Source organism: Chiloscyllium punctatum, chromosome 1 (assembly GCF_047496795.1).
Source record: "Chiloscyllium punctatum isolate Juve2018m chromosome 1, sChiPun1.3, whole genome shotgun sequence".
Taxonomy (NCBI): Eukaryota; Metazoa; Chordata; class Chondrichthyes; order Orectolobiformes; family Hemiscylliidae; genus Chiloscyllium; species Chiloscyllium punctatum.
This window is the reverse complement of record NC_092739.1, coordinates 27,419,413-27,445,573: the sequence shown is the minus strand read 5'-3', so window position 1 is coordinate 27,445,573 and position 26,161 is coordinate 27,419,413. Positions and strand designations below refer to the sequence as shown.

At 42.0% G+C, this 26,161-nt stretch overlaps 1 protein-coding gene across 1 annotated transcript in view; it reads right to left on the bottom strand.

The window, feature by feature from the left end:
- Positions 1-986: 986 nt before the first annotated feature.
- Positions 987-26,161, bottom strand: part of enpep (glutamyl aminopeptidase) — a 70,339-nt gene continuing 45,164 nt past the window's right edge. The window contains exons 8-20 of the mRNA XM_072582578.1: positions 21,728-21,793; positions 18,227-18,292; positions 17,977-18,128; positions 16,021-16,097; positions 11,875-12,005; positions 11,372-11,427; positions 10,182-10,332; positions 10,009-10,082; positions 9,817-9,918; positions 8,909-9,079; positions 6,589-6,729; positions 2,564-2,645; positions 987-1,497 (exon numbers count right to left, since the gene is read on the bottom strand). Of these exons, the coding sequence (XP_072438679.1) occupies positions 1,354-1,497; positions 2,564-2,645; positions 6,589-6,729; positions 8,909-9,079; positions 9,817-9,918; positions 10,009-10,082; positions 10,182-10,332; positions 11,372-11,427; positions 11,875-12,005; positions 16,021-16,097; positions 17,977-18,128; positions 18,227-18,292; positions 21,728-21,793 (1,413 nt within the window). The 3' untranslated portion in view covers positions 987-1,353. The remainder of the gene's footprint in view (positions 1,498-2,563; positions 2,646-6,588; positions 6,730-8,908; positions 9,080-9,816; positions 9,919-10,008; positions 10,083-10,181; positions 10,333-11,371; positions 11,428-11,874; positions 12,006-16,020; positions 16,098-17,976; positions 18,129-18,226; positions 18,293-21,727; positions 21,794-26,161) is intronic.

Below are 26,161 nucleotides of genomic sequence, written 5' to 3'. Positions count from 1 at the left end.
GAACTGTCGGGAGATGTTTTCTCTGCAATTCTTCTGATCTGAATGTTTCTCTCCATCAAATTCTTGTGTCAGGAATATTTGCCGTGTACATTTTTGAATAGATAGTGTTTTTTTCTGAGCGCCATTTCCCATTCTTCCATCAAAGGTACATGGTTTGCAGCTCACCGCCACCATTTTGAGGGCACCTAGAGATGGGTTATAAATGTGGTTTAAGGTTATCCTCCCAGGCCATATGCAGCATCCGCCACTGACTTTCAACAGCCTTCCACCAGCCATAATGCAGTCAGTGGGACAGGCACAGATATTAGGACAGAGAAAGGCACCAAGAGATTTGGCATAAAGGAAATGTGCAAGATGTGCAAGTTGAGTTTTGAATGCAACAACAAGATTTGAGCATAAATTTAGTTTGGAATGTTTATTATGTGACTATTTTGCATTATGGCCAAGTGGATGCGATCATGCCCACCAGGTGGGGTAAGGTGTGGGATTTATGGTGCACAAACAATGGGATGTAGCTGTTGGAATCATATTGAGTGCTTCACAAACACTTAGCCATCAAGAGGATACATAGGTTGGGGTCCTGTTTCACTGGTCTATAAAGAGATGAGTGGCAGGTATTCATTTCAAGTCAGAAACAATCGTAAGACACGGGGGAAATGGGATGTGAAAAGGAAAGTTAGGCATAAGGAAACCAACAACCTCAATGGCTTTAGTCTCACCAGTGGCCCACATATTATGGTAATGTGGTCATACTTCTGAAAATTGCCAGCACCATCAGTTCCATGAAAGTTGCTTATTCCCTCTGGTCAGTTCCTACTGCTGCTGCTTGTGACTCAACTTACCATGCAAGAGATAGAGAAAAGTCTCTCAGTGAGTGTCACACAATCTAATTTAAAATTACTCCCAAAGTGGTCATGAATGTTTTAAAAACAGAAACCAACCACTAATAGAGATTTAAATTAAAAAAGTTGCATTCAAGATCTATATAAAATCTTCACAATTCATTTATTTAAAACTCATCATTACAGCAGTAGTTTTTTTTTGTTGAACATGTTACAAAGATGACAATGTATAGCTTAGTCCAGTTAAGTTGCATGAACTGTAAAACTGTCATTATAAGGCATGACAGGAAAAAAGATGGCACCTGAATTCTTTCACAAACTGTATGGGCAACACAGGCCACAAATAAAACAATAGAAAAGGCACACTTTTGGAAAAGAGAAGAAATATCATTCTTTTCCATATATTAAATTTTCAAGCACAATACTACAAGTACAATCGTTCTCAAAGCCAACACGAAAGCTATTGTTAAGAATATATAGTGTTTACATGAAGGGCACTGTGCTCCCAATATCACACATTGCTCTGCAACCATTCTTTTATTTCATCCTTGTTGTTTTTTAGCCAGTCTATATTTGTCTGGACCGTTTCAAGAGCTTGTTTACGAGGCGTCTCTCCTGCTCCAGCGTTTGGATATTTTTCAAAGAAGTATTTCATCTTAAAATTAAAAGAGCATAAATTATTTAACAAATTCTCTCATATCAGTTTATCCAAAGTAATAAATCTTCCCTACCCCATCCACACAACAGAGATCCCTCCAATCCTCACCTTCTACCCCCCATCATGTCATACTTTGAAAACAAAGTGGTGGAGAATGTGACAAATTGTTTTTTATCTCAGGCCTTTTTTTCCTTTTCCTCCCTTATTCCTTCTCTCTATACTGATTAAAATTTATTACCATCCCTAACATTTCTTCATTCTGAAAGGTCAAACTGGAACATTAACTATGGGAAGAATACTGAGTTTGAATCTATGTACAGTGAGCGGCCTGCTGATTTTACTCACTCACTCTATTATGAGCATGGGTGGGTAGGTAGTGAGCTAGCCATCCAAACTATATAACATATCATGTCCCCTGCACCCAATAAAAAACACAGCGGGCAAGAGCATGTGATGTATCACTCTCCATAGATGTAGCTGAACCTGCCAAGTATTTCCAGTATTTTCTGCTTATGATTCAGATTTCCAGTAGCTGCACTGTCAACTTTGTAGGAAACTGATTGTTTTCTGCACAGGCATTCATAGTTCTCCCTTTGACCTGTGAAACATGTGCACTTCAACTATTGCATGCCCCACATTTTCACATGCTCATCTGCCAGTTGGAACAGGTTGTAAAACAATTAAAGGACCCAAGCTCCCAGTCTGCATTACCAGTAGGTCTGATTTTATCAAGTTGATCATAAAACAACTGAGGCAAGACTGCAAGTTATCAACTACCCACCACCTGCCTTTTTGACCAACCATCCAAGCCTCCCGGCCTCATATCTCACTTTCCATGTCTGTTCTGATCCTACCTTCATGTCTACTCCCTCCTCTTCATTTGATGACACATTCTAAAAATTGCCATGACCAATGCCTGAGTAGTGAACTATGCAGCTATCTATTAAGGATGCTTCTCTATTTGCATCTAGATATGGTTTGATCTTGTTTCGTATGTATCACCTCTCACGATCTGTGATCCTTGATGTAAAAACAAAGTTAAAACAGACTTTCTCCAGCTCACCTGCCACAACCTGAGCTCGGTGTTAAATGAGCTGGTTATTCTTGAAACTAGGCGTCCAAGATTTCTATCTGTAATTGTGTATCTGAAATTTGAACAAAATTCAAGTTAAAGTTAAGGGGCCTCAGAAATTTCCATTTTTTTTTCAACCGAGGATTATACATCAACATGGTTGACTGGGCTGACCTGTGTCTGACCCATTTCCGATACTTTTGCCCTCACCTCTTCACTTCCCTCCCACAACATCAATGGGGTTCCCTGGTCCTCCCTTTCCATTGCCCCACCGCAACCCAGAAACTGCATCCAAAAGGACTCTCAGCTATTATTTCTGTCACCTCCAGCAGGATGCCACCACCCCTCCTTTGTCAGAGTTCGGCAGGACCTGTTCCTTCTGGAACACCCTAATAAACTCCCAACAGTTCTCAACAGTCCCATGGCACCTTCCTATGCAATGACAATGTGTAATGCTTGCCTGTTTATCTCCTCCCCTCCCACTAGCAAGGCTCCAGGTACACGTTCCAGGTGAAACAGTGTTTTATCTAAACTTCACTTCATCCAGTATTCACTGCTCACCAAGTGTTCTCTCTACACTGGAGAGATGAAACGCAGATTGTGAGACAGCTTTGCAAAACACCTACATTCTGTCTGCAATAATGACCCTGAGATTTTAGTCACCTGACTCTCCAACACACCACTCTGCACCCTGGTCGACATCTCTGTCTTAGGCTTGCTGCAATACTCCAGTGAAGCTGAGCGCAAGCTGGAAGGACAGCACTTCAACTTCTGCTTCGAAACCCTGCAGCCTTCAGGCTTCAATATTGAGTTCAAACTTTTAGACCTTGATACACCTCTTGATGTCCTCTGCCCATCCTGACACCCAGGCCCTGTCATGACACGGGCTGCTTTTAGCACAGTCAACCCATTCTCACCTACTTATTGTACATAGTATCAGCTTTTCCTTCTCCCTGGCTTAGTATCATCCAATCCTTTGCCTGGCTAATGTTGCCTTCTCTCTCGGCTCCACTGCAGCCTATATGCTCACTACTCACCACCACCCCCCCCACCACGGCCTTTCCAAGCTACTATCAGTTCTGAAGGGTCAGCGGACTCAAAATGTTAACTCTGCTTTCTCTTCACGGGATACTGCCAGACCTACTGTCTTTTTCAATTTCTGTTTTGTTGAAGTTAACAAACTTTTATTGTAAAAAAATTCTGAATAAACAAAATTATGAAAGCACGAGGCACAAAATTGGTTGAGTTAAATTGAGAAAATACATTAAAAGCCATGATTGTACATAAGTAATGTACAAACTATTAAATGACTTACAGCAGCGATACATTCCCTCAAGGTGCAGAAATTCAGGAAAGGTCAGTCAACCTTGGTTAACAAAGGAAGTTCAGGATTGTATAAGATTGAAAGAAAAGGTCTACTGTACTTTGCCTGTAATTCTGAGGATTGGAAGTATTTAAGAAAACAGCCATGGAGGACCAAGAGACTGAGAAGAAAAGGGAGAATACAATACAAATTAAATCTAGCAGAAAAAAACTGTTTGTGAAAGCGTAAAAAAAATGGCTAAAATGAATGTGATTTACTGTGAGTGGGGTCAGGAGTATTTATACTGAAAAATAGCAGGGAGGCTAAATCATTACTTTGATTTCATTCAGGAAGAAAGAACAAATCTCATAGAATCTAGTGATTCAAGTGGCTGTGGAGAATGAGGAGTCGAAGGAAGTTAACTGCATAAAAAAATTGTACTGGAGAAATTAATAACACCAAAAACTGATAAATCCCAGAATGCCGAAGGAGTTCTATGTCCTCGTTAGTATGTCGGTAACTATGTCAGTAGTTAGTGTTGATTGCATTCGTGAAGATCTTCCAAAATTCTATAAATTATAGAATGATTCCCATGGACTCTAAAGGATCCAACGTCACCTTACTATTTAAGATGGGACAGAGAGAGGAAAATAACAGGAAATTACAGACCTGTTAGCTTTACATCAGTAATAGACAAAATGCTAGAATGTATAATAATGTATGGAATTAATAGATACTTGGATGACCACCATCTGATTGGGTATAGTCAGCATGGATTTACAAATGGGAAAATGTGTTTGATGAACTTGGAATTTTTTTTAAGATGTTATTGTCAAAATTGATAAAATGAGAGGTGTTGGCTAGAGTATATATGGATTTTCAGAATGCTTTTGATAAAGTTCTCCACAAAATTGAAGCACATGGGACAGGAGGTAAATGTACTGGCATGATTTGGCTAAAAGACAGAAAACAGTAGGAATAAATGGGTCGTTCTCATACTGACAAGTCAGAAAACAGTAGGAATAAATGGGTCGTTCTCATACTGACAAGTGGGGTATCATAAGGATCAGTACTTGGATTCCAGCTGTTCACATTAGTGATATGTTAATGATTTGGACATCGAGACCAAATATAATATTTCCAAATCTGTCGACAATGTGAAACCAAGTGGAAATGGACGTTGTGAGGAAAATACAAAATGACTTCAGCATGATTCGGGTCGGTTTAGTGAGTGGGCAAGAATGTGACAGGCATAATATAACGTGGAAACATGAGAAATTAGCTTCTTTGGTCAGAGAAGTAGTAGTGCAGACTATTTCTTAAATGTAAAGAAGTTGGAAAATGTAGGTGTACAAAAGGACTTCTTAGATGCCTTTGTCAACAAGTCACTGAAGACTAAAATACATGTGCAGCAAGGTATTAGGAAAGTTAATGCAATGTTAGCTTTTATTGTAAGAGGATTCGAGTACAGGGGTAGTGAAGTCTTGCTTCACTTGTGTAGGAGCTTAGTTAGACTGCAACTGGAGGACTGTGTGTAGCTTTAATATCTTTATTTCAGGAAATATATTATTGCCTTAGAGGGAATGCAAAGAAGGTTCTTCAGACTTGTTCTCAGAATGAAGAGTGGTTGGACAATCTAGACCTGTATTCTCTCGAGTTCTGAAGAATGAGAAGTGATCTTATCGAAACATACAAATTCTTAAAGGCAGAGACAAGGTCGATGTAGGTCATATGTTTCCCCAAGTTGGGGAGTTTAGAACCCAGGCTGTACAATTTAAAAATAAAGGGGATGTCACTTATGGCCAAGATGAGAGGCTTTTCATTCAAAAGGTTGTGAACCTTTCGAATTCTCTACCACAAGGAACTGTGGCAGCTTAGTCCATCTATGTTTAAAAGGTGGGGTTTGATAAGATTTTTGATTTAAAATGGTGTTGAGCGTTATGGGGATAGGGTGGGTAAAAAGAATTTAAATGTTCAATCAGCCATGACAATATTGAATGGTGGGGTAGGCTTGATGGGCTGAATGGCCTACTCCTGGTCCTATAAAAGGTTGTGCAGAGGATAGGTGGGTGTGCCTATTGTCGATAAAAATCAGAAAAAATTACAGTTATGTTAGCTGTGGATTCCTCATGTGCCATGCTTTCTGTCGGTAACACAGGGATAACAGAAACGATATGATCACTATCTCATTTCTTGCTGTGTGCAAAGTGGCTGTCACAGTTCCTTTATAACAACAACTAAAATAGGATTACATTATTTCAAAGTGCTGATGGGTGCTATTAGACCACTGAAGGAGTTTTATAAATGCAGAGTACTTTTTAAATTAGCAAAAGAAACAGATGTTCAATCATGAAGTTTGAAAGAAAATCACAGTATAACTGACTTCCTTAAATGTGTCTTTCCTCAGTACAGACTCATAACACTTCCCCCACCATATCACTCCAATTTTGAAATTCATCTCACTTTAAAATAACATTTTAAATACACTACTGCCTGTGCCTTAAGTGAATATTGAGACAAAGAATTAAGATTTAGCAAAATACAGAATGTGAGGTTTATGATTAATAATTGGCAAAAACATAAATTTGAATTAGAACCTAATTTTTTATGGCATGACTCTTGATGTAAGATATTATAAAGCTGGTATCATATCTATAAAAGTCCATTCACTGATAAACAGATTCGTACTGAAATGTAAAAACATTGATCCTACCTTTCTACTAAATATTCCCAGTTGAGTCGTGTCCAATCCCAGGCCATAGTTTTCCCATACTTGTTGTATGAAATGTACTGGAGAACAGTGAACACGTCTTGACTCTTAATGAGACTTTCATTTTTAATATATTTTAAGAATCTGCATCATGAAGCAAAAACATGACATTTGAATACTGATCAATTATTTTAACACTATAGTAACTTACAGAATAAAAATCTCAGAATAACAACTATTACAGTGCAGAAACAGGCTCTTCAAATGGACATTTTCACTTTGAGCCATTCTCCTGCTTTCTCCCCATATCTGCGTATGTTATTCCTTTTATAATAACCATCTAATTCTCTTTTAATATGTCTTGATTGAACCTGCTCCACCACATTCCCAGACAGTGCATTCCTAACTCAAAACACTGCTTGAAACAGTTTTTCCTTATATGTTTGTTTATTGCTTAGGTCTGTTCCTTTATGTTATCTATCCTTTCACAAATGGGGATATTTTCTTCCTATTTACTGTGTCCCCTCGTGATTTTTAATACTGTAGTTACATTGTCTTTCAGTTTTCTCTTCTCTAATAAGAACAGCCCCAGATTCTGCAATCTATCCTCATCTCTGTAACCATTCCCCAATGCCTCCACATCCTTCTTAAAAAGTGTGTGCCCAGAACTATATACAATACTCCATGGAGGCTGAACTTAAAACCTTTTGCAAATTCAACATATTCTCCTTGCCCTTATACTCTATGCCCTATTAATAAAGTCTCAGATACCGCATGCAATTAACTACTCTCTCAACCTGCTATGCCACCTTTAATGAGGTATGTACTTATACATTCAAGTCTCTCTACTCCTGAACCTCTTTTAGAATTGTACTCTATTTTTTATTGCCACTCTTATTCTTCCTAACAATGGTACAACACCTCACATTCTCTGGATTTGAACATCTGCAACTATGTATTCATTCAACAAAACTGTTCATGTCCCTCTGAAGTACCACAAACTCTAAATCATTAACATCTAATCAGTAAATACAATCTTCTTCACGACCTCTCCGCCCCCATCCCCTCTCCGGCCTACTGCCCTCACCTTAACCTCCTTCCACCTATCGCATTCCCAACGCCCCTCCCCCAAGTCCCTCCTCCCTACCTTTTATCTTAGCCTGCTTGGCACACCTTCCTCATTCCTGAAGAAGAGCTTATGCCCGAAACGTCGATTCTCCTTCTCCTTTGATGCTGCCTGACCTGCTGCGCTTTTCCAGCAACACATTTTTAAGCTCTGATCCCCAGCATCTGCAGTCCTCACTTTCTCCTATCTAATCAGTAAATCCAAGTATCCAAACCTAAACACTGGAGATCTTCCACCAGTCTGAAAAAATATTCATTCACCATCCCCCTTTGTTTCCTGTCACTTAGCCGATTTGTATCAATGTTGCCATTGCCAATTTTATTCCCAGAGTTCCAATTTTGTTTACAAGTCTATTTTGTGACACTGTATTAAATGTCTTTTGGAGGTGCATCATTCATACCACACCAACAGCTGGTGATCACCCATTCCGTTTTCCTTGGGAGGAGTTATCACATATATGCTATCCAGTTCTCAGCCTCAGACATGCAGTCCAGTGTCACCAACTACTGGTCATACTCTGAAACCCAGAACTCAGGTTGCTGTAAGTGACAATATTTCTTCCTCAAATGGTTATGCAGGGTACAGGTACTGTCCCAGAGACCCCCCACACAATAAGATGTGCATTCTTGTGATTGAGGTAAGCTTGCCTTTTATTCTCTTCCACCACCCATCCTCCAAATTCCCACATGAACCAAATTTGTAATTTGCTCTACATCTGACTCAAGAACAGTCTCCTGATCGTTCGTCTCTTATGGATGTTTTAATTTGAGAACAATGATCTGTTGTAGAGACCTCTGATGAAGCACTAACTAGCTTAGCTTTCTACTACAGTAATTAACATCAACTGAACCAACCGCTTTCAGCCAATTGCCAAATAACTGGCACTATCAGGACCTCCATATTGTAATAAGATAATTTAAATAACTTGAAGGTTGTTAGTTCTGTCACAGTCTCTCTCTTAATCTATATTTAAACTAAGACTTACCACATGATTCAAATTCACTATAACAAATTCAATTTGTCTTATGTATTAACTGAACTTAAATTACAGGTACTGCCAGAATCTTATTTTATAGAGTTTAGAAAATATCTTTAATTGGTGAAGTAAATCCTTTCACTGGTTCATAAACCAGTGTGATAGCGTAGGCCAATAGAATGATTTGTGACAGATGCAAGTTGATTGAGTATTGTATTTACCTGTCCAAAAGCCAAACATCTTCCACTGAAGCCAATCCATACAGAAGCTTGTCCTTTTCTTGAGCAAGGGGAGTTTCCTGATACTTCTTAAACATAATTTCCCATGAAGTTGCATTCCCTGACTTCTGCATCCCATAACGGTATACAATCAGACGTAAATTTGGAGGTATACTAGTTATGAGAAAAAAAACAAGTTATTATTGGCATACTTCATTTTCCGTTACATTTATATTGCACTTCATTTTGTGCAAGCAGGCATGGAAAGGGCTATATTAACATTGCCATGACAAGGTAAGGGAATTGGGGATTAGAATGATTCAGCCATGAGGCATGACCACAATACACTGAAAAAAGCTTGGGGCTATTCATGTCTTGGTCTTCAGAGGTGCAATGTTTCACCATAATATTTCAATCAGGCTCCAACCGGTAGCTGGGTGTGCAACTTTAACACTGGCCGGTGGGATTGCTAGGCTTGAAAACACAGCTGCTAAATGGAGTGAGCTGCTTGATTTGGTTGCTTTCAAGTGCTTTTTATAGCACTGCTTGTGAGCCAAGAGGAACAGGACAGTTTCCCTCAGACCCACAAGCAAAACTATTACAATCTTTATTGAATTTGACTAGTTTAATTGTGAAGACTGGGCAGCATGGACAGGTTGTGCCAAAGGGCCTGTTTCAATCCTGTGAAACTCTATGACTCTATGGCTCTGGTCTTCCCAACCAGCAGTACACTACACTGTGGAGCAGTTCAGTCCTATGACAAAGCACTTAAAAAAAACAAATTAGGTCTACTTATTAAATTCATCAGGACCTCTGCATGCCTGGGATTCTCATGTTAACTGCTATCCCCAATCCCACCACATTCCCTAATCCCTTCCTGCCACCTGATAAATTAGTGGCAGTATACTCACTGTCCTCCCGCCAACCATGTGTCAAATAATTTAGATGCGTTTGCTAGTGCTTCTTCATCTTCCATCCGACATGCAAGTGCCAAAACATCTTCCCTCAATAACCTGGACATAAATCAAAAATATTCTTCGAGTGAATTTATACAATTGAATAAATGTACGATTCTTATTGTTTCACAAGTAAAAATTGCAAACCTATTTAAATGGAAACTATCATCTTCCCATCCAAGTTTGTCTGTAATGGATTTAACTTGCTTCCTCCAATAGGCCTGTAACAGGGAAAATGTCAATTGCTCTTCACTGTACAGTCTTTCAATTTTTTCTGATGTTTATTATTTAACTGTTCCAAGGCATTCATTTCAACTCACCTGAAATTTTGAGTAAAGAATCTCATCATCTTGCAGCATGTCCCGAATATAGGCACTGGATGAAATTGCTTTTGACCAAGGCAAATATTCCAATTCATTCTCCAGATATTTTGTCATGTTTAAGGCTACAGAATAGCTTAGTAGAGTCGCTCTGTAACAAACAAGTAAACCATTAAAGGGAGTAACAATCATAGTTCAAGGTTCCAATATATTTTACTCAGGACCAATGCAAAACTTTAAGTGTCTCCAGAAGTTCTGTAGAGATAACATTACATATGCCTTTCATCACAATAGCATACACTAACATTGTTTTAAACGGTTTGGATTTCAAACTAGTGGTGTATGGGTTTTCGACTATTTTTGTGCAAGATTTAAAACTTAACTCGGTCTTTCTGAATTGTGATTTTAAATCTGTGTGCTCCCCCTGCTTTGTTCATGATGATTTGTTGAAATTGTAGGAGTTTATGACAGGAGAGAGAAAGCATTGAAAGGCATGAGCCTGCTTCTGGGTTTAGAATAAGGAGGATTAATTTTAGTTTAGGAAAACCAGAGAATGAAAAGTGTTTGTGTATTTTGAAGGAGCTCTGATTGGGGTTAGATGCAAGGTTAGTCTCTCCTACTAGAAAAGGAGATTGTTTACAGCAATAAAGAAAATATATTCTGATAGTGAAAGATGCTTTTTTGCGAATTATGATACCCCATGACTGTGTGGTTGGAACCCTGCAGATGAAGAAAGCAGCTGAGGCAATGTCTAAGCCCTGTGTTATGTCAAGATTCAAGAAAGAAGTGTTCATAACTCACTGGACTAAAAACTGAAGGAGCAATTAAGAAAGGCCTTCAGATTTACTAGAATGAGGGGGCAACTTCTCTTTTTTTGATTCACTGTAAAGTGATGGCTTTTGGAAGTCCAAACAATTTTATTTAGCCATTGACTTAAAATCTTTCAAACTGTAAAATTTAGATAGTTGTTTCCCCACTTTTCTTTATTTCTTGTTGAAATATTTTAATATTTAAAATAAATCTGAAATCTAAGTTTCAATAAAAGACCCAATCCCTCTTGCTATCAATTTGGCTGAGATTTCAATCAACATCCTTGCAGAACAATCAACAGTGGGAGAAACCATCACTTCACTCAGTTTGCCCCTTCAGCAATTTTCAAAATTCAAGGATTAAGTGACTCAAACACTTACCTTCCAAGTGAAAACGTGTCATCAATTAATCCCGTACGATCAGCAGTTGAAAAGAACTACATGGAGGTGTATAAATTATACATTAGATTAGATTACTTACAGTGTGGAAACAAGCCCTTCGGCCCAACAAGTCCACACCGCCCCGCCGAAGCGTAACCCACCCATACCCCTACATCTACATTTACCCCTTACCTAACACTATGGGCAATTTAGCATGGCCAATTCACCTGGCCTGCACATCTTTGGACTGTGGGAGGAAACCGGAGCACCCGGAGGAAACCCACGCAGACACGGGGAGAACGTGCAAACTCCACACAGTCAGTCGCCTGAGGCGGGAATTGAACCCGGGTCTCAGGCACTGTGAGGCAGCAGTGCTAACCACTGTGCCACCGTGCCGCCCATATACAGTATTTAGTTAGCACAGATTTCTTCTTTAATGAAACTGTACAATTTTTAGCACTTACACTTTGGGATAAAATTGGATGGAGAACATTTTAACTTACATTATGGTCATTTATCAGTTGATTGATGATTTTATTCCAGGTTGCTGCTTCATACTGCACACGATAGAATCCAACATGGTCTGTGTTTATTTTCAGTAATCCATCAACTGATTCTGGCGTCAAATTAATACCTAAATATTTATCAAAACTAGTTTAATTACTGTTCTTATGTCTGTATTTTAACAAAACCAATGAACAGACTAATATCATGTGCCAAAATCTTAACAGTAGAAAGTCTTCATCTTACATGCCCGGTCTTATTTTATCAAAAAAGATTTGCTCTTTCCTAACTTTAATCCAGTGCCCTAATTTCATAATTCATCAACATAAATTAATATCTCCTGCAATACTTTGGCCCTCATTCTTACTGTACATGAAGAAGATTTGCTCTCCATGCTTCCAAAATCACTATAATAAGAAAGTGGGTTAGCATTTCAGATCTAATAACAGGCAAGAGACCTGAATTATTAACTCTGTACTGGCAGATTCTGCTAGATCTATTGGGCATTCCAAACTGTTTTTTTTCAGTTGTAGCAGCTAAAAGATTTATATTTCACTCAGCAGTGTGACTTCCTTTACTACATAGTGTGGTGTGCAGTGGAATAATCACATATTGCTGGAATGGGCATGATGGAGCAAATGGCCTCTTATTGTACATACAACTATGATTTACTGGCCCGTTAGCACTTGTTGTGTAGCGGGGGAACCGAAAGGGGGATCGACAGAAAAGGGCGGCACGGTGGCACAGTGGTTAGCAATGCTGCCTCACAGCGCCAGAGACCTGGGTTCAATTCCTGCCTCAGGCGACTGACTGTGTGGAGTTTGCACATTCTCCCTGTGTCTGCGTGGGTTTCCTCCGGGTGCTCCGGTTTCCTCCCACAGTCCAAAGATGTGCAGGTCAGGTGAATTGGCCATGCTAAATTGCCTGTAGTGTTAGGTAAGGGGTAGATGTAGGGGTATGGGTGGGTTGCGCTTTGGTGGGTCGGTGTGGACTTGTTGGGCCGAAGGGCCTGTTTCCACACTGTAAGTAATCTAATCTAATCTAATACCATGGTGCTAAATGGGACAGACTTCCATCAGTTGCAGCAGTGCAAACCAGGCAACCCTGAGGTGCTGTTGGCCGTCAGCAGCAGACTTGTTAATAACCACAATGTAGCCGCAGAGCCCAGCATATTCCCCACTATCAATACCAGCAAGATAGCAGATCAACCTAGGCTGAATGGAGAACACAGAAGGGCATATCAGGAGTCACAGCATGCATACCTAAAAATGGGGTGTCAATTTGGTGAAGCTAGAACACAGGACTACTTGCGTGCCCACCAACAGATGCAGCATGCAGCAGAGAGGGCAAAGCAATCCCACAACCAATGGATCAGGTCAAAACTCTGCAGTCCTGCTATATCAAGTCATGAATGGTGGTGGCCATTTAAACAATAACCAGAAGGTGAAGATTCCATGAATGTCCCCAGTGATGGAGAAGCCCAGTTCGTCAGTGCAAAGGTGAGGATACTCTTGGATTATTGCACAATGTTCAATATAATACATAATTTTGCGAATACTGAAGTAGTTCATGCCACATGCAGCAAGACCTGGATAGTATCCAATCATTTGGAGATAAATGGGATGAAGTGAGGACTGCAGATGCTGGAGAGTCAGAGTGGAAAAGCACAGATCAGGCAGCATCTGAGGAGTCAGAGAGTCAAAGTTTCGGACATAAGCCCTTCATCAGGAATGTTAGGTTGGTCGCAGCGGCGGTGTCTGACTGATAAATAGATGGGGTTGGGGTGGAGCCAGGGGGAAGGTAGCTGGGTTGATGATAGGTGGATGCAAGTGAGGGTAATTGTGATAGGTCAGTGGGCGAAGTTGGAGCAGATTGGTGGGAAGGAAGATGGACAGGTAGGACAGGTCAGGAGGGTGGTGATCAGTTGGAGGGCAGGATCTGGGATGTAGTGGGGTGGAGGGGAGATTTAGAAACTGCTGAAGTCAACATTGATGCTGTGTGATTATAGGAAGATGAGGCATTCTTCCTCTCAGCATCAGGTGGCTTGGATTTGGTGGTGGAGTAGGTCCAAGATTTCTATGTCCTTGGGGGAATAGGAGGGGGTGTTTAAGTGGGCAATCACAGGGTGGTGGGGTTGTTTAGTGCATGTGTTCCAGAGATGTCCCCTGAAACACTCTTGTGAGTTGGCAACCTATCTCCCCGATGTAGAGGAGACCACATTGAGAGCACCTGAATCAGTTAATGAGGTGGATGGATGTGCAGAAAAATTCCTGCCAATGTAAAAAGATCCTTTAAGGCCTTGGACAGAGCTGGGGGAAGGTGTGGACACAGGTTTTACACCTCTTGCAGCAGCAAGGGAAGGTGCTGGGTATGGAGGATGGGTTGGTGGGGGCATGGACCTAACAAGGGAGTCACGGAGGAAATGGTCTCTGCGAAATGCAGATAGGGTGGGCAGGGAAATATATCTAGGGTGGGGTCTGATTGTAAGTGGCAGAAATGGTAGAGGATAATGAGCTGTATCCGGAGATTAGGGGGTGAAAGGTGGAGGACCAGGGAGGACCACACTACCTATCCTTGTAGCGTGGAAGGGGTGTGGTTCAAAGGTGGAGGTGTGGGAAGTGGAAGAGATGCACTGGAGGGCAGTGTTGATCACAGGGAAGAGGAAATTGCACTCTTTGAAATAGGAGGCCACCTGGGATGTTCTGGAGTGGAATTGTTCCTCCTGGAAGCAGATATGGTGGAGGCGGAGGAATTGGGAGTAAGGGTTTATACTTTTGTAGAAGGAGGTGTAGTCGAGATAGCTGCGGGAGTTGGTGGGTTTGAAATAGATGACCATGTTGAGCCAGTCACCAGAGATGGAGAGGGAGAGGTCCAGGAAGAAGAGGGAGGTGTCCAAGATGGTCCAGGTGAACTTCAGGTCAATGCGGAAGATGTTAGTGAAGTTGATGAACTGTTCAAGCTCCTCATGGAAGCAAGAGGTGGCACTGATAAGTGGCAAGTGGCAAGATAAGTGGCACAGATAAGTGGCACAAGTGGCACAGATAAGTGGCAAGTAATATTCATGTCATACATATGCCAGGCAATGACAATCTCTGGTTAGAGAGTACCCTTGCCTCTTGAAATTCAAATATGTTATCATTGCTGAGTGTCTCACTTTCAACAGCTAGGCATTACTATTGACCAGAATCTGAAGTGGATGAGCATATAAATACTATGGATCCAAGAGCAGATCAGACACTAGGAATTCTGTGGTAAGTAACTCACATCATGACTCCCCAAATCCTGACCATCTACAAGGCACAAGTCAGGAGTGTGATGGAATACTTTCCACTTAACATAGATGAATGTATTTTCCGACAGGACTCTAAGAATGACACTATCCAGGACAACGCAACCCACATGATTGGCAACCCACCCGCAACTTCAACATTCATTCCCTTCAACCCTAATGCACATCACCAGCGGTATGTACCATCTACAAGACATAGAGCAGTAACTCACCTGTTCTAAACTATCACCTCTATCACAATGGTAGACAAGGACAACCATTGTATAGGAACACTATCATTAGCAAGCTTCCATCCAAAAATGGAACTGACTTGTGCCTTCACTGTGCCTTCACTGCTGCAGGATCAGAATGCAGGAACTTCCTAACAGCACTGCGGTTGTTCCCATACTGTGAAGACTGCAGTGGTTCAAGAAGGCAGTTCAATACCATGCTCAGGGCAATTAAGGGAGGGTGACAAATGCTAGCCTAGCCAGTGATATCCACACCCCATGAAAAAAAATTAGAAAAATAGATCTTGCATCAGACACAATCTTATATTTAAAAGGCTCAAATAAATAAAAACAGAGTTTTGATGGTGATGCTCCAGCCGAACAAGTTTACGCTCAATGTCTGAGCTCATACTGCCAGCAGGTGGCATCAACTACTGGAGGCTGAGATAACCTGGGTTTACTGAATTCCAGGACTTTTAGGACTAGAGTTCCAATTTCCTGCTTTGATGTCAAGCCCCATTATAGAAACTGACCAATTATCACCTCCATGATCTGCAAAGCACTTTCAGTATTTTCTGCAATGGTTTCAGATTTTCACCTGAAAGGCTATATTTTGAAGTCTCAACTTTCTTTCATCTCATACATACTGTTTGAAGTGGAGTTGAAAAAAGTTTCATTTGTTTCATTCTTTGTCTGCCACTTTATCGGGATATTCCATCGATAACTGAAATGGAAAAATAAAGGATTCAATAATTTTCAATGGTTTATTGTATATTTTTAGTCAGTGTATAACGGAATGTGGTCCATTTCTTTTGAGCTCCATCGCACTGTCAGACATTTTCACTGTGCATGGTGGAAAATCAAGATCAAGATATTCTGAACAGGGAAAATTCAACTGGAAATGGAAGCAATATAGCCACAGTGAACATGTACAAATAACTGACAGGAAATGACCAACTGATTCACAGGTGATATGGACCTGTGAAGAGGTGATATGGCTGTGGGAGGTTATTTATAATGAGGTAAACCTAGAGTCTACTATAAAGGGTGTAAGATTGGATCATTCAGAGGTACAGTACATAAACAGAGTCAGCACTTCTGCATGAAGGGGAGATCAGGCTTGACAAATTTATAGACTTCTGTTACGAGGTAATGATAGATGTAAAGGAACCAGATGATGCGATACACATGCATTCCTAAAAGGCATTTCATAAGGAAAGATAAACTGTGCTCTTTTCTTTTAACTGGAACATGGATTTTGACGTTAGCAAGTGTTGTTTTTGGAAAAAGAAAAAAGTGACTGCCCAGCGACAGGATTTGGATTGATTTAAAGTAGCAGTTTGACACTGGAATGAGGGGACAGATGACAGTTAGGACACAGACCTCCTATCCACATGCTGAATCCCTTGCTCTCCCTTAACATGCAAAGACTTTGCAAAAGGTATAAAACTTCCAATTAAAGCCAAGATCCAAATCCATCTGACTGTCTCCCAGATTGAGGACCGCTGTGGTCAACAACAATGGGTATCAAAATACAAAACTGAGAGTGTGTTGCTGGAAAAGTGCAGCAGGTCAGGCAGCATCCAAAGAGCAGAAGAATCGACGTTTTGGGCCACAACCCTTCATCAGGAATGGAGATGAAGGGCTCCAGCTGAAACGTTGAATTTTCTACTCCTCAGATGCTGCCTGACCTGCTGTGCTTTTCCAACAACACACTCTCAACTCTAATCTCCAGCATCTGCAGACCTCACTGTCTCCTAATCGAAATCCAACTGTGTGCAAAATTGTCTCATTCCATCCCATTGGGTTGGAAGGGGGGGGGGGTTAAGGGGCTGGGGGGGGGGGGGAGCGGGGGGAGGGTCTGTGTATGCAAGACACAGACAGCAAGAGAGAGAGAGCGAGCAAGTGCGAGAGAGACATTAGGAGAGATACACATGGCAAGTGTATAAATGTGTGAGAGCTTGAGCAAGAGGGCACACAAAGCTTTAAAAGGAGTATAGGTTAAGTTTGCATTAGTATTTACTTTAGATTAGATTCCCTACAGCATGGAAACAGGCCTGTTGGTCCAACAAGTCCACACTGACCCTCCAAACAGTAACCCATCAAGACCCATTCCCCTACATTTACCCCTGACTAATGTACCTAACACTATGGACAATTTAGCATGGCCAAATCACTCTAACTTGTACTCTTTGGATTGTGGGAGGAAACCAGAGCACCCGGAGGAAATCCATGCAGACACGGGGAGAATGTACAAACTTCACACAGAAACTGGAATTGAACCAGGGTCCCTGGCACTGTAAGACAGCAGTCTAACTGCCAAACCACTATGCCGCCCTTTGAAGGTTTTTTGAAGGTTGGATGATAAGTTTGTGACAATAAATACATTTCTGTCTCTTGTTCATTGATGACGCTTGGCAAGAAAATTTCTTTTATCTTCAATAATGGTCACAATCAGCCATTAACCACCTGAAAATAAATGAATTATATTTCAGAATTTTGATGATTTATGGAATCACGGGGCTTAATTTCCAGCTTATTATTCCCACCAGGATCGTGCTAATTCAAAGCAAATTGGTTATCCATTGAACAGCATGTCTTACTTGAAAGGTGAAGGAGGCTGAGTTGCATTTGCTCCAGGGTCTAACAGGAAGCGTTTCTGTGTGAGCTCAGAGATTGAATCAACATTTAGAACAGGAAAACCCATTTGCCGTGTCCATGTATCCATCACTTCCTTCACAGGATGACCACTGACCTACAGAAGAAATTAATTCCATGCTAAGAAAAGTGGAAAATAAGAACGGATATAAGCAGTAAACTCTCATTGAAAGAAACAAAGAAACTAGTCTTTACCTTTGAGAGCGCTTGCCAGAAGTCATCAGTCTTTGCATTTTTAAAGTAGTGATCCTGGAGGTATTTCTGAAGGTAGAGTGCAGTATTTAAAACAAAGTTCCTCTGTTATTGTGAACAACATTGTTTAATTTCAATAGGGCATGCATTGTTTTCCTTCTTGGACCCTCAGCTCTTTGTGTCATCCACAGACAAGATGTGTGCATGGAATTAGTATCAATTTGGATAACTGGGGTTCTTTCTGGGGAAGGTGGGACCTCTACAAACAGGATGGTCTACACCTGAACCTGAGGGGCACCAGTATCCTTGGGGGGAGGTTTGCTAGTACTCTTTGGGAGGGTTTAAACTAACTGCAGGGGCATGGGAACCTGGAGTGTAGCTTTAGGGTACAGGACCTTGAGTGTAGGGAGGTTAGGAACATGACATCGATCTCGAAGGAGGGTGCCTGTAAACAGGAAGGTGGCTTGAAGTGTGTATACTTCAATGCCAGAAGTATAAGAAATAAGGTAGGTGAGCTTGCAGCATGGGTTGGTACCTGGGACTTCGATGTTGTGGCCTTTACAGAGACGTGGGTAGAACAGGGACAGGAATGGCTGTTGCAGGTTCCAGGGTTTAAATGTTTTAGTAGAGTCAGAGATGGGGGTAAAAGAGGGGGAGGTGTGGCATTGCTTGTCAAGGATAGTATTACAGCAGTAGAAAGGGTGATGGAGGAAGACTGGCCATCTGAGGTAGTTTGGGCGGAGGTTAGAAATAGGAAAGGTGAGGTCACCCTGTTAGGAGTTTTCTACAGGCCTCCTAATAGTCCGAGAGAATTAGAGGAAAGTATTGCGAGGATGATTCAGGAGAAGAGTGAAAGTAGCAGGGTGGTTGTTATGGGGGACTTTAACTTCCCAGATATTGACTGGGAAAGCTACAGCTCGAGTTCGTTAGATGGGTCGGTGTTTGTCCAATGTGTGCAGGAGGGTTTCCTGACACAATATGTAGACAGGCCAACAAGAGGTGAGGCTATACTGGATTTGGTTCTAAGTAATGAACCAGGCCAGGTGTTAGACATGGAGGTAGGTGAGCACTTCGGGGGCAGTGACCACAACTCGATGACTTTTACTCTAGTGATGGAGAGGGATAAGTGTGCACTGCAGGGCAAGAGTTATAGCTGGGGGCAGGGAAATTATGATGCGGTGAGGCATGACTTAGGATGCGTGGATTGGAAAAATAGGCTTCAAGGGAAGAACACAAATGATATGTGGAGATTGTTCAAGGAACAGCTAATGGGTGTCCTTGATAAGTATGTACCAGTCAGGCAGGGAGTAAAGGGTCTTGTGAGGGAGCCGTGGTTTAACAAGGAATTGGAATCCCTTGTGAAAGGGAAGAGGGCGGCCTATGTAAAGATGAGGCGTGAAGGTTCAGTTGGGGCGATTGAGAGTTATAAGGTAGCCAGGAAGGATCTAAAGAGAGAGCTAAGAGCAGCGAGAAGGGGACATGAAAAGTCCTTAGTTGGTAGGATTAGGGGAAACCCAAAGGCTTTCTATAGGTATGTCAGGAAGAAAAGGATGACTAGGGTAGGTATCGGTCCAGTCAAGGATAGTAGTGGGAAGTTGTGTGTGGAGGCGGAGGAGATCGGTGAGACACTAAATCAATACTTTTCGTCAGTATTCACTCAGGAACAGGACACTGTTGCCGATGTGAATACTGAGTCACAATTAATTAGAATGGACGGCTTTGAGGTATGTAGGGAAGAGGTGTTGGAAATTCTGGAAAGGATGAAAATAGATAAGTCCCCTGGGCCTGATGGCATTTATCCTAGGATCCTCTGGGAAGCTAGGGAGGAGATAGTGGAGCCATTGGCCTTGATTTTTATGTCGTCGTTGTCTACGGGAATAGTGCCAGAAGACCGGAGGATAGCGAATGTGGTCCCCTTGTTCAAGAAGGGGAGCAGGGATAGCCCGAGTAACTATAGGCCAGTGAGTCTCACTTCTGTTGTGGGCAAAGTCTTAGAGACAATTGTAAGGGATAGGATTTATGAACATCTGGATAGGAATAATGTGATCAAGGATAGTCAGCATGGTTTTGTGAAGGGCAGGTTGTGCCTCACAAACCTTATTGAATTCTTTGAGAAGGTGACCAAGGAAGTGGACGAGGGTAAAGCAGTAGATGTGGTGTATATGGATTTTAGCAAGGCGTTCGATAAGGTACCCCATGGCAGGCTAATGCAAAAACTACGGAGGTATGGCATTGAGGGTGCATTAGAGGTTTGGATTAGGAATTGGCTGGCTGGAAGGAGACAGAGGGTAGTAGTTGATGGTATAGGTTCATCTTGGAGTGCAGTTACTAGCGGTGTTCCACAAGGATCTGTTTTGGGACCATTGCTGTTTGTCATTTTTATAAATGACCTGGAGGAGGGGCTTGAAGGCTAGGTGAGCAAGTTTGCGGATGACATGAAAGTCGGTGGAGTTGTGGACAGCGAAGAAGGATGTGGCAGGTTACAGCGGGATATAGATAAGTTGCAGAGCTGGGCAGTAAGGTGGCAAATGGAATTCAATGTAGCTAAGTGTGAAGTCATTCACTTTGGTAGGAGTAACAAGAAGATGGATTACTGGGCTAATGGTAGACTACTTGGTAGTGTGGATGAGCAGAGGGATCTTGGTGTCCATGTACACAGATCTCTGAAAGTTGCCACCCAGGTAAATAGTGCTGTGAAGAAGGCATATGGCGTACTGGGCTTTATTGGTAGAGGAATTGAGTTCCGGAGTCCTGAGGTCATGTTGCAGTTGTATAAGACTCTGGTGCAGCCTCATCTGGAGTATTGTGTGCAGTTTTGGTCGCCATACTATAGGAAGGATGTGGAGGCATTGGAACGGGTGCAGAGGAGGTTTACCAGGATGTTGCCTGGCATGGTAGGAAGATCGTATGAGGAAAGGCTGAGGCGCTTGGGGCTTTTCTCATTGGAGAAAAGAAGGTTTAGGGGAGATTTGATAGAGGTGTACAAGATGATTAGGGGTTTAGATAGGGTTGACAGTGAGAACCTTTTTCCGCTAATGAAGTCAGCTGTTACCAGGGGACACAGCTTTAAATTAAGGGGTGGTAGGTATAGGACAGATGTTAGGGGTAGATTTTTTACTCAGCGGGTTGTGAGTTCATGGAATGCCCTGCCAGTAGCAGTGGTGGACTCTCCCTCTTTATGGTCATTTAAGCGGGCATTGGACAAGCATATGAGGTTATTGGGCTAGTGTAGGTTAGGTAGGCTTCTGTCGGTGAAACATCGAGGGCCAAAGGGCCTGTACTGTGCTGTATTGTTCTATGTTCTATGTTCTAATGCCACTCTTCTCCGTCTGTGTTCGGAACTACTTAGCTTCCAGTGATGCCCTCATGACAGAACGACTGAGAATGGGATCTCACCAGTACAGGAATATAAGGACAGATCATAACTTCAAAACAATGTACTGAAGCCATGGTGCTTTGCCACATTTACTGATCAAGAGTAAAAAACCCACAAGAATTCTGTACCTGGCAACCCTCCTGAAATTTTTCTGGAGTAATCCAATCACGTAACATACGGAGAATTGATGCACCCTGCAAACATAAGCACTCAGTATGAACAAAAAGAAACGCATAATAATCCCTAAAAATATAATTGGCAAAAGCTTATTTTTTTAAAGCTTATCGTCAAATCTGTTGAGCAGACTATTAGTGCAGCAGTGGAACAAGAAAATGAAATGGATTTCAATGAAGAAATTTAGGGCAGCACGGTGGCTCAGTGGTTAGCACTGCTGCCTTACAGCACCAGGGACCCTGGTTTGATTCCAGTTTCGGGCGACTGTCTGTGTGGAGTTTGCACATTCTCCCAGTGTCTGCGAGGGTTTCCTCAGAGTGCTCCGGTTTCCTCCCACAGTCCAAAGATGTGCAGATTAGGTGAACTGGGCATGCTAAAATTGCCCATAGAGTGAGATGCATTAGTTAGGGGGAATGGTCTGGGTGTGTTACTCTTCGGAGGGTAGGTGTGGACTAGTTGGGCCAAAAGGCCTGTTTCCACACTTGATAAAAGTCATTGGTCAACAAAAAGATTTGGTGTTACTAGAAAACAGCTATGAGATTCCAGATGGGTTATCCAATGAACTTAAATTTTTTTCCCCTCTGTCTGAAACTTACATTGTGTTATTGTGTGAACACAAATTAAAATACAGAAAAGCATTCAACCAATTAATTACCACTTAGGGATCTCTAGCTGGTACAATACTCTGGGCAACCGAAGTCACATGAGTGTGTGAAGGGCAATTTTCTTCCACCAAAATTGAAAATTTTGGATGGCCTAGTCTTCAAAACGTGTCCCTTCTCTTTCAGTGAATTATCTCTCTCTGTCAAAAGAAAGCCCAGGTTTACATAAAATTCCTATAGTGTGGAGGGAGGCCATTTTGCCCATCAAGTCAACAGTGACTCTCTGTAGACCCTACCCAGGCCCGCCCTATCCCTGTAACCCTGCATTTCCCATGGCTAATCCACCTAACATACAGCTTTCTGGACACTAGGGGAAATTTAGCATCACCAATCCACCTAACCTGCACATTTTTGAACTGTGGGAGGTAACTGGAGCACCTCGGAGGAAACTCACACAGACACGGGGAGCATGTTCTTATTCCACACAGACAGTTGCCCAAGGGTGGAATCAAACCAGAGTCCCTGGCGTGCTGAGGGAGCAGTGCTACCACTGAGCCATCAATCTTCTTGGGGCTTGCTCGCAGTCTCAGGAATGTGTTCTGGTGATACTGAGATTGCAAGAGGAGCCGGCCAACCTTATGTAGAAAATTGCTGCTTTCATGTCAAAGCACTACTTATAGCGGTCAATTGTTAAATTGTCTGCATTTGGTCAAGGTATCCAAGTAAGTGATAATCATATAATCAGCCTCATATTGATTTATGATTCCAGTGTCATTTACAGTTATAAAACTTTTCTGTTGGGGGGACAACAATCATAAAAACACACGGAACAAAATATTTGAACAATTCATTTCACGCATTATGCACATGATATCGCAGTAAACAAACAGACTCTAAATTAAAAAGGTAAATAATGCTACACAATAAAGACTGCAACAGGTTCTCATTATGTTCACTAACTGGCCACTGTTTGTATTCAAACATGGTTTGCAAGGGAGGAACTGTTTATCATATTATGTTATGTACAATCAATTCAGTATATCTTTCAGTTTACCAACAGTACCAAGTATCTTACTGTTAACAGATGCTGAAATTCAATAAATGTGATAAGTTTTAATTGCTCACTAGTGTACATTTATCAATTATAGTGACCCCTATATAACACTATCTGATTTTAGGGCCCACAGTGAGGTTGAATTTTTTGTGATGTACAATATTATTGAGAAACATATTAATTCCTCCCCTGATTTTAACAGAGGTTTTTAAAATAAATGAATTTCAAACAAATGTGTTTATGTATTTCCTATTAATATCTCTCAGCAATAAATTCACATAGGGAGGAATCTTCTATTATGCTAAATTCAGCATGTCATTTGCAGTCACTTCCACTAGGGGGCAAGTTGTGCGATCACACAGTTCTCAATTCATTATATTTGCATGTATTTCAGGAGAAAGGCAAACATTAAAGGATAGGGAAGGGGTGCAGCAAATTCTTATCCCTGCCATTACCCAGAAAGGTTACCCAGAGAGGTATTTTCTTGGTGCAAATCAGGGAGCAACATTTCAACCTGCATTGCCACACTCAGATAGATGTCACAGCATGACAGGAAGTGGCTCCATGGTTCAGTAACACGTTGTTGCACCTAGCTGCCAGACGGGTTCTTTTGTCCCAGCCTCAAGGTGATAGATGTAACCAATGGTGGGATTAAGCGGTTCAGAATTTTTTATGCAGCTCTCCTCCTGTCCTAGCCTTGGACAAAATCAGATGTTCTATATCTCAAACGTCACTGCAGCTCCTATCCTTGCTGGGATCCTGAGACTCCCAACTCACAAAGCAGAAATATTGCCTTGTGGGCTTCTCCTCAGAAAAGAGGATACTCCTGAAGGTGGTGCCCGTGCAGCTTTCTTCACTTCACGCATGGAACACTATGTTTAGTTTACGTCAACATGTGCCTTCAACGTGTGTAATGCTTGTGCCCTCAGGAGGCCATGCACAACTGAAGGGGCATGAAAATGGATGATGGTGACAGAAGGGCAGGAGTGCATGATGGAAGTGTCTGATGAATGCCATGGGATGGCATTACATGCCACCTGGACATCCACTAGGAGGTAAATGGTTCTTGTCCAGTGACAGCATGAGGAGTCTTAGCTGAACTTACTGTGGATCTCCCTGCATGTCAGTGGTCATTGCCCTCAGTCTCTCCTGTATATGGCCTCTGTCTGCCAACTGTATCTCTTGCACTGATGAGAGCAGCCAAGCCCTCAGTGGATATGCCCTTGAGACACTTGATCTGTCCACAAAGCCTCTCCAATGCAGTGACCAAGTGAAGTCTCGATGACTAATTTGGAATGAAGGAAACCTGGCAGCTGCCTAAAAACCTGTCTAAAACACACTTGCTGCAGTTGCACACCATTTTGAGGGAGTGGACCCTTTTCTTGCTCAGGAAAGCACATGTCCATTCTGAAGGGGATTATGGCGGCCTGTATGGAGTTAATGACTCTCTGGACTTGTGGGATGCCCACCATAGCATTGAAGCTGATTGTCACCTCGGCTTAGGAGAAAATGAAGACTGCAGATGCTGGAGATCAGTCGAAAAGTGTGGTGCTGGAAAAGCACACTGGTCCGGCAGCAAACCAGGAGCAGGAGGGTCGAAGTTTCAAGCAAGATTTATTCATTCCTGATGCTTGAAACATTGACTCTCCTGTTCCTTGGATACTTCCTAACCGGCTGTGCTTTTCCACACTCTTCAACTGTCATCTTGGCATAGCTTAATTTCCATATGGCCCCCATCCTTACATTATACACTCATAAGTGAGGTATCTGTCCTTTTCGTATTGTGCAAAGATGGACCACAGATGTGAGATCCCAGAAGTTACCCCAACCAATCCATGAAACAATTCTCCAGTGAAATTGCTGAGCATCACAATCACTTTCACGTCTCCATTCCTGGGCGGCAGCACCGAATTCTATCCCATTCACCTCACCCCTTCCTCCAGCATGCCATATATGCCAGAGCCAGTCTTTATAAGCAGACTCTTTAGAGACACTGGTTCTGCACAAATCCATTACACTGAGCTGGTGCCTGCCTTACCACCCCTAAAATGTTGTAATTGTACCAGCCTCAACCAGCTCCTCTGGCATCTCATTCCATACACGTACCACTCTCTGCATGAAAAAGTTGCTCCTTAGGTCTCTTAATTCTTTCCCCTCTCACCTTAAACCTATGTCCTCTAGTTCTGGATACCCCCACCCCAGGCAAAAGACCCTGTCTATTAATCATATCCATGCCCCTCATAATTTTATAAACCTCTAAGGCCACCCCTCAGCCTCTGAAATTCCAGGGAAAACAGGCCCAGCCTATTCAGCCTCTCCCTGTAACTTGAATCCTCCAACTCTGGCAACATTGTAAATCATTTTTGCACGCTTTCAAGGTCTGTAAAAACTCAAGTCTGTGGAGAGCAATTCACTAAAATGGGGGTTCTAAGATATGGAGGGCAGTCATTTCACAATTGATTGTCACATAATCAAATTTATGTGGTGGCTGCAGCAGTTCAAGAAGGCAGCTCATCACCACCTTTTCAAGGGCAACTAGGGATGAATAATAGATGTTGGTCAGTCAGTGATGCCCTCATCCCATAAGTGAATTCAAAATTTACCACCAATAAATTCTGATTTGTAGCAGACTCGCTGTTAAACTGCATTCCCTTTCAATGGCATCCATGTGCCTTTCTCCTTGGGAGTTCAGTGCAGCTTATTGTCCATCACAGAATTTAGAGTACAGAAGG